General features: G+C 36.0%; 1 protein-coding gene across 4 annotated transcripts; it reads left to right on the forward strand.

Annotated features, from left to right (window-relative positions):
• Positions 1 to 507: 507 nt before the first annotated feature.
• LOC107763476 (zinc finger CCCH domain-containing protein 53-like) lies at positions 508 to 6192 on the forward strand. Of its 4 annotated transcripts, none has more exons than XR_001643027.2 (11): positions 508 to 1174; positions 1469 to 2690; positions 2766 to 2951; positions 3038 to 3223; positions 3316 to 3407; positions 3536 to 3787; positions 4101 to 4260; positions 4414 to 4641; positions 4822 to 4901; positions 5046 to 5811; positions 5904 to 6192. XR_001643027.2 is itself a non-coding variant. In XM_016581960.2 (10 exons), exons 2-9 carry the CDS (start codon positions 1654 to 1656, stop codon positions 4853 to 4855), a joined length of 2175 nt encoding a protein of 724 aa, XP_016437446.1. In that variant the 5' UTR covers positions 508 to 1174; positions 1469 to 1653; the 3' UTR covers positions 4856 to 4901; positions 5046 to 5883. The 4 variants fall into 4 exon arrangements, 2 of the variants coding, with proteins under 2 accessions (XP_016437446.1, XP_075100077.1); XR_001643028.2 differs by having other exon boundaries at positions 4414 to 4517; XM_016581960.2 differs by lacking the exon at positions 5904 to 6192 and having other exon boundaries at positions 5046 to 5883.
• Positions 6193 to 8241: the final 2049 nt, after the last annotated feature.

Here is an 8241-nt window from a genome sequence, read left to right on the forward strand (position 1 = left end):
TCTCCTTTTCCGTTATCGAGCTACGTCGGTGTCACTCAAAGTCTGCCTCTCTTTGGTCCGCAATCGAGGTCGACCTCGACATCCTAGCTCTTCGACGTGACATTCCTATCTCGACCAAAGAATAAAATCGGGTAGCCCCGATTTTCACCGTATACAATTTTTAAATAAGTAAAGGTGACATTTCTTTTCATATCAAAAAGGAAAAAATTGCCACATAAATTAGAATTGAGAGAATAATAAAATAACAATAACAAACTCAACGAAAATCTCATAAATGAAGTATGGCGAAGATAGAGTGTTAACCCTACGCTTGTCTTTGTGAAGGTAAATAAAGAGACTGTTTATGATACACTTAAAATTGAGGAAGTAATTCATATAAACCACCAATTATAATGAGATGAATATTTTTTTTTTTTTTTACTTTTTAAGAATAAAAAAAGTCTTAATAGGAAATACCTTTTCGTTTATAAACCTTATATATGCGGCGGGTGAAAACAAGAAAATAATGGAAGACAACGGAGTATGAAAAACCCAAGATGGGTCCCACAACTGTCATGGGAGAGTGCAATACACCCGCCTGGAAACCGCGCTTGGGATTATTCACTACCCTCGGTGCAGCTACAAGAGAAGAAAGTAGAGGAAATATGGAGGGCTCACTGTGTCAGATGGCTAAAATTGCAAAACAAAGAGAACGTGCAATAGATCTGGATCCACTTAAGCACACACTTACTCACCTCTCTTTCTTCTTACTTTCTTTCTGATTTTTTTTTTTAAATCTCCTTGAAAGAAAGAGAAAAAGATTAGTATATCTGTATAGAGAGATAAAGAAAGAAAGATTATAGCTTCACTCACTATTCCATAAACACAAAAAACAAAGCTGTTGTTTTTAAGTGGGGGTGGGTGGTGTTTTTGAAATTAAGTGCTAACACTGTTGCTACTGAGTAAATATTTATGGGTTTGCTGTTTCTGTTGCTGTCAAGCTGCTACTGCTGCTGCTGTTACTACTGCTGATACTTGCAGGCTGCTCATAGAAATATAGAGGGGCCGTGGTTTAGTTCTTTTGCAGTTTATAGTCTAGTTTGTTAACAACCCCATGTAGGAAAATTTGAAGAAAGTGGAAATAAAGAGGAAGTTGAAAGATTTTGTAGTAGAAAAAGGGAGAAATCTTTTATGGGTAAGCTCTTGTACTTCTGAGATCAGTGCTAATCTTTGTGGTAAAGAAAGAAAGTTTCCAGCTTTACTCTTCTTTCCTTCTTTTCTTTTGCTTCCTGGTTTTTTCTTATCTTGTCTGTAGTTTGTTGTTGTAACTAAAGCTTTCAGCTTTCTTTATAGAGAAATACAACTACCTTATTTTCTTTCAACTTAGGGAACCCTATGAAAACCTCTCCTTTTTTCATCTTCCCCCACGGGAGATTTCCACTTTTCTCTTAACATTTTCTTTTCCCTTTTTCTTGGTTGTTTTATGCAGGAAGACCAAGAGAAAAAGAGCAACTTGAATCCTGTTAAGAAACAGCTGGTATATTTGCTAGTTGGTGGTGGAAAAAGAAAGGATTTTTTCTTGACAGTCTTTACTTGAAGAAAGACAAAGAAAAACAGGAAAAGTTTGAGGGTTGGAGTTGAATCTACTACCAACACTAAAAGAGACTGAAAATTATGGATGCATATGAAGCTACAAAAATAGTTTACCAAAGGATTCAAAATTTGGATCCTGAAAATGCCTCAAAAGTTATGGGGATTCTTCTGATACAAGACCATGGTGAGAAAGAAATGATCAGGTTAGCTTTTGGTCCAGAGGCTTTAGTTCACTCAGTGATTCTTAAAGCAAGAAAAGAACTTGGCCTAGCCTCAAACTCACCTTCTTCTACACCTTCAACTCCTTCTTCACCTTCACCTTTTAGTGGTGTTTTTTCAAGGCAGAATTCTTCTTCTGGTGGAAGGATTCTTGGTGGTATAAACCTTCCTTCACCTCTTAGCATAACTAGTAACAACCAATCTTCAACTGTTTCAGCTTCTTGGAGTAATACTACTCCTAGCTTCTCTGACTTCCAAGAAACTGATCTAGTTAGTCCTAGTGCTTCCACCAATGGAATCAGCAACTCCACTATGAATTCCTCTGCTCCACCCTTTTATTGCAGTGGAGAAATGGATTTGATAGATGAGTTTCAACTACAGGACCAGCTTTCTTTCTTGAATGATGGGTCACCAACCTTGGGTCCTAAAAATCCTGACGTTTATTACCCACAGCAGCAGCAGCAAGATTTAGCCTCCAGTCCAAGTGGGGATTTCTCTTCATTCAATTGGGGTAGCAACTCAGTCAACGGCCTCTCCCATAGAAGGAGTTGCTCTGTGAGTGATATTTCTTTAGGTGGTGATGACCCAAATGGGGGATTTGGTTGGAAACCTTGTCTGTATTTTGCTAGAGGGTATTGTAAGAATGGAAGTAGCTGTAGGTTCCTACATGGTGCTGGAGAGGTGGTATCTGAAGTTGTGGGGTCACCTAGCAAGTTTGAGATGATGGAGCAGCATTGTCAACAACTTCTCAGATCTAAGTCAACATCTCAGCAGCAAAGACTAACTACTGCTTCTCAGCTCATGGCTTCTTCTAACTTCCCTTTCTCTCCTGTGGCTGCTAACAAATGCATGAACTTTCTTCAGCAGCAACAGTTGCAGCAGTCTGCTGAGAGTCCCAGGTTTGAAAACAAAACCCTTTTTTTTGGTCTTTGGATTGAAACTTTAGACTGATTCTTGGCTGGTAATTTCTACAGAGCAGCTGCTGCTGCTGCATTGATGATGGGTGATGACATGCATAAGTTGAACAGAATTCGTTTTGAAAGAGGGGATTTTGGGTTGAATGGTGGAGCTGGGATAGCAAATCCAGGTTCTAGGCAAATTTACTTGACTTTTCCTGCTGATAGTACTTTCAAAGAAGAGGATGTTTCCAATTATTTCAGGTATAGTTGGTTGATTCAAATGAATTAAGCTTGGCCTTTTTTGAAAGTTCTGGTTTCTTAATTCTTTTTATTCTTGCCTTCTCTAGCACTTATGGGCCTGTTCAAGATGTGAGGATCCCATACCAGCAAAAGCGGATGTTTGGTTTTGTTACATTTGTTTATCCAGACACTGTGAAGACCATTCTTGCCAAAGGAAATCCTCATTTTGTATGTGATGCTAGGGTGCTTGTCAAGCCATACAAAGAGAAGGGCAAAGTCCCAGAAAAGTTTAGGTATTATTCCTTCAGTTACAAGTATGTAGTTTATATTGATCCTTTTATTCTTTATATTGATATTTCTCTTGGTTGGTGTAATTCAATTGCAGGAAGCAACAGCAGCAGATGGAGAGAGGAGAATTCACTGGATGTGGTAGTCCTACTGGCCTAGACTCCAGAGATCCTTTTGATATTCAGCTTGGTATGTAACAGCAGTAGGGACCAATCTCTGGTATTCTTTTGTTAGTAGACTGTGATGGCTTCCCAAAAGTTTTAACCTTTAAATGCTAAGTTCATTTACCTATTCTGATTGCTTTTTTTTTTAAATAGGTGCAAGGATGTTTTACAATAGTCAAGACATGATGTTGAGGAGAAAATTGGAAGAACAAGCTGATCTGCAACAAGCAATTGAGCTCCAAAGCAGGAGGCTGATGAATTTACAGCTTCTTGATGTCAAGAGGAGCAACCATCACCGTGCCCTTTCATTGGGAGCTGTTATCCCGTCCCCACCTCACTCTCCAGGCTTCTTCAATCAAAATTTTGTTCATTCCCCCAACCTTAGCAGCCGAGAAGCCATAGAAGGTATAATATCTTGATTTTTGCCTGAATAGAGTGAAAAGAATACAGATATAGATGTTGCCGATGCACATGTTGCCAGTTCGAACACTTGGCATTTAAGCGAAATTATCCAGTAAATTTCGGACCGTCGAGCTAGCCATAGGAGATTTTTCGGTTACTAAAAAGGGATAGATTTTGTTGACACTAACTAGGTGGAAATGGAAGCTTAGTTGATTGAATGGATTGAATAATTATGGAAATGGGGTTTTAGGCTTTTAGCCTAAGATTTCTCATTTCAGAATGAAGATGTTGATAGTTGGTGTTTGTTTTGTTTCAGAGAATGGTTTTGCTCCAAAAATGGCCAATTTTGCTGCTTTTTCCCCAGAAGAAAAGAACCCAAATCTTACTGCAAAGGAGAGGGACTGCTACACATCTAAAGATGAAAATAGCAATGGCAAAGAAAGTTCCAAGAAGGAAGAAAATGATTTTCAAGAAAGGTAATGGTCATTGTCTTATTATTAAAAATTGGCGAAAGCTAATATTTATTACTTTTGGATACATCTCTGTTAACGGACTTTGGTAAATTTCTCAATTGCATTTCCTTCTGTTGTCTGATTCTGATTCAAGCAATAAATGATTGATTTGAGCAGTTTGGAGCATAATCTGCCAGATAGTCCATTTGCATCACCAAAAGCTGTTGGAGAATTCATCACAACTTTCTCAAATGATGCTACTGTTGGAGAAGGTGACAAAGGTGCTGGATTAAATGCATCATCATCGTCTGCTAACAATAATATGATCCCTTCTTCCTCCTTGTTTCCTGCTACTACTGCACTAGACATCACTCCTTTCAAATCATGTTACTTCCAAGTGCCTAGGTGCATTTCACTACTTCACTTTGTTTGTCCAATCCTCTTTTTTATACAGTATATATTTTATAAAGGGAAAACGTTTGTTCAAATTTACCCCTCTATTGTATCTTAATATAGATCCTTCCTTATTTGTTTATATATGATATGATTATATTAAGCAAAGTCCAATAATGGACATTAATGCAGGTTCCCTTCAGGACATGGCACCATTGGAATGTAGGCCTGGACAGCTTGTTATGTTGCGTAGTTTAGCTTCCTTAGTTTAGGTAAGTGGTCACATATATTTTTTATCCTTTGGCTAATTAATTAATTAATTCTTTTTCCCTTTAGATACCAACATCTTGGTACTTGGTTCTTTTATTGATGTTGGTTGCTTGTTTTTTGGTCTTTTCTGGTCATGTTTTACACAGGAAGGAAAGAAAGATGACGAATGTAACCTAAAACAAAAATACTACTGTATCAAGAACCAACCAGCCAGCAGCAGACAGCAAATACATACACTACTTACTACTACTATACAAATATGCATACATATATAAAGAATGATGTGTGACAGCCATTTCCCATCTCTGGGTTGTAATGTTTTGAAATCTTTTTTCATATCTTTCTGATAGTTGAGGCTGGACCACAGTTTAAAAGAAAAAGACAAAAGGAAAATTAGTCATAGGTGAAAAGAAAAATCCAAAGCATCAACTTTTGGGACTGTAATTTTCTTCCTCTTTCCCTCAGTATTCTTGGGTGTTAGTGTGACATCCCAAAGGTTTAGTGTTTTTTTTTTCTCTCCAAGTTTTATGATGTTGTAATCAGTTGTACAGAGGATGCAGAAGGCAGAAGACTAATCAAGACTTGAAGTGAAGGTAAATTCAAGAAAATGCCATATAAGTAAATTTGAAATACTCACTTAGTAGGCAAAGGATAAGTGTTTTGTTGTAACTTTGTATTGTATCCTTCAAAAGGGGTTTAATACTATTATGCTTTAGCATATAGTTTTATATTAGTATTATATAAGGAGTAGTAGCAGCTGCTTTTTAGGTACAAAATGAAATGGTAGTGTCTCTACCATATGTAGCAGCTAACCCTTTTTTTTATTTCATTTCAACCTTTTGTTGTAATTTGATAAGCATTAGGTAATATCAATCAAGATGTAAACGGACAGAAAAAGAGGAGGAAAATTGAGTAAGTTTCATTTCATGTATTATTAAGATTGGTTGGTGTCTTTTTCTTAATGTATTTGCTTTTTAATTGTAATTTCTTTTTTTATTTTATAGGAATTTGTCTCTTCATTGCAGTTGTCCTTTTCCCCTCTTTAATATATTAGAGGGAAAAGAAAAGAAAAGCACATGGGATGGCGCTGACACTTGATTGTGGGGCCTATTCATCAATTTATCTATTTGTCATGGTTTGTGGGCCCTATTCACCAACACCCATGTGATTGTCCATGTTCTCTCTCTTTCATGCTTCTGCCTATTGTACAATGTGCATAATTGGTTGTACCATGTTTTTTAAATTCTATTTAAAGGACAACACACAGATATGAAAAGTAGATTTTGAAAACAACACGTATGACCAAAGAGTGAACGGTTCAGGAATCTTTTGGGGGCTGTGGCTTTTTGAATGTGTGTGCATGAAAAGAGATATTTTTTACTTTTTTTACATATTTTTTTATATCTTTTTACCCTAGAAGTTAGTAAAAAAATTGAGTTTTAACGCCATTGAATAAAGTGGAATCAATACTGACAAAGGAGGATGTGCACGAGGTATAAATAATGCTACAATAAAAATCAGTTTTGGGGACGAAAGGGGTTTAAAGGCTTCGGATTTAAAAAAGCTGTTTCGGATTTGAAAAAGCTCTATACCACTTTTACCTTTTTCTTTAGAGTTTGATGGTTTTGTGGACTGTATTCCAATGGCCAACATTGGGTCCTATCTTAGTACCAGCAAACGGGTCGGATTGAATACATCTATGGAAAATAAGAATACAGTTGCTTTGGAGGTAACTAATGAGCGGGTTGAATTAAATTTAGACAAATCAAAACTGATCATATTAAATAGGTTATGAGCGTGTTTAAACGGGTCAAATTGACAAGTCGGTTCTTTGAAGAGAAATTTTCGTAAAGCACTATCTTTTAGTGGTAATTTAGCTATTTATAGATACTATTTGCTATATTACGGATTGTAGATACGTTTTTTGTTGTTATAAAATATATTAGATGTATTTAAGCTATTGTATTCATGAATACAGTAGCAAAAATAGGCGTGAATCAGGAAAGTCCAGCTAATCAATTGTTGTATTCGAATGTATTCATGGCGTGAAACATGTGATTACAGCTGGATAGATTATTGTATTCGACTGTATTCACGGCGTGAAATAGGGGATTACACTATTTTTAAACGGAAAGTGAATCAATTAACATAATAGACACCTAATATAACTCATCAAACTCAATTATAACACATAAATTTTGTATTTTCAGTTATAAAAAAGATTCTCAACCGAAAAATACCCCCAAAACGTAGCAATCTTAAGAAAAATTATATAATACATCTGAATACATAAATTATATTAATTAAAAAAACATATGAATACATTCATGGTATATAGCGAGACAGTGAATACAATGAAATACATAAAATACAGCGGGATACATTGAAATACTATGAAAAAAAGATTAGTGAATACAATGAAATATACGGAATACCGTAAGATACATTGAATTACAATGAAAAAAAAGAAAATGAATACAATAATATATATGAAAATACAACGTGATATGTTGAAAATACATTGAAATATATTAACAGAAAATCAAGTTGCTCAGCCCCAAACTCCGTCGTCTTTGTTAAAAAACAAATCCTAATTTCCAGCAAATCCGCCGTCGAGCAAAAACTCTCGCGAATGAAGACAAATCGTTCTTGAATGAAAGCAAGAACATCATCATTGGACGAGAAGAAAAATAGTGTACATGTAAAGATGAAGAAACTGAGGCGACTTGTGATCCCTTGAATGTTGTCTTTAGGATGCAGAAACATAGTGGCCATCATAATTCCCATAGCTGTTAGCACGACGAGCCTAGAGAGGAATAGTTCAGGGGTGGATAGTATGAGATAGGGGAAGTTCTCTGTGGAGAGAACTAGCATATCGTTTTCGAGTACATACCGTCAACAACTTCTCGCTTCTCAATTGAATTGGGATGAAGTAAAAATGGATAGTATGAGATAGGGGAAGTTCTCTGTGGAGAGAACAAAGAGGGGTTTTGGTGCAGAGAGGTGATTGAGCATCGTGTTTTCAGGAATGGAGGAAGAGAATGGGATGTATCAAAGTAGAGAGAGAAAGAAAATAGTGTAACTGAATAGCGTATTTAGTGGCTTAGGGCTAGGAGGTAACCAAAATTAAATATTTTGCTATAAACCTTAAAAGGTATCTATAGAATATAATTTTTTTAAATGGTATTTATTTAAAATAAATAAGGTATTAACCTTTGCTATAGGAGGTAAAAATTCCTTCTTCAAATTATACGTAATCTTCAAAGATTTTGTGTGTGAATTTGGATTGCTTTTTGACCCGTCTAGTCACTCCATTTTGACAAATTCAGCCCAATAGTTTGA

This window comes from Nicotiana tabacum, chromosome 22, assembly GCF_000715075.1.
Source record: "Nicotiana tabacum cultivar K326 chromosome 22, ASM71507v2, whole genome shotgun sequence".
Taxonomy (NCBI): Eukaryota; Viridiplantae; Streptophyta; class Magnoliopsida; order Solanales; family Solanaceae; genus Nicotiana; species Nicotiana tabacum.

Excerpts from the sequence above, each read along its gene's own strand:
- LOC107763476 (XM_016581960.2), top strand. The coding sequence starts at position 1,654 with ATGGATGCATATGAAGCTACAAAAATAGTTTACCAAAGGATTCAAAAT. Across the intron at positions 2,691-2,765 it reads CAGTCTGCTGAGAGTCCCAG|AGCAGCTGCTGCTGCTGCAT; the intron begins GTTTGAAAACAA and ends TAATTTCTACAG. Across the intron at positions 3,224-3,315 it reads AAAGTCCCAGAAAAGTTTAG|GAAGCAACAGCAGCAGATGG; the intron begins GTATTATTCCTT and ends ATTCAATTGCAG.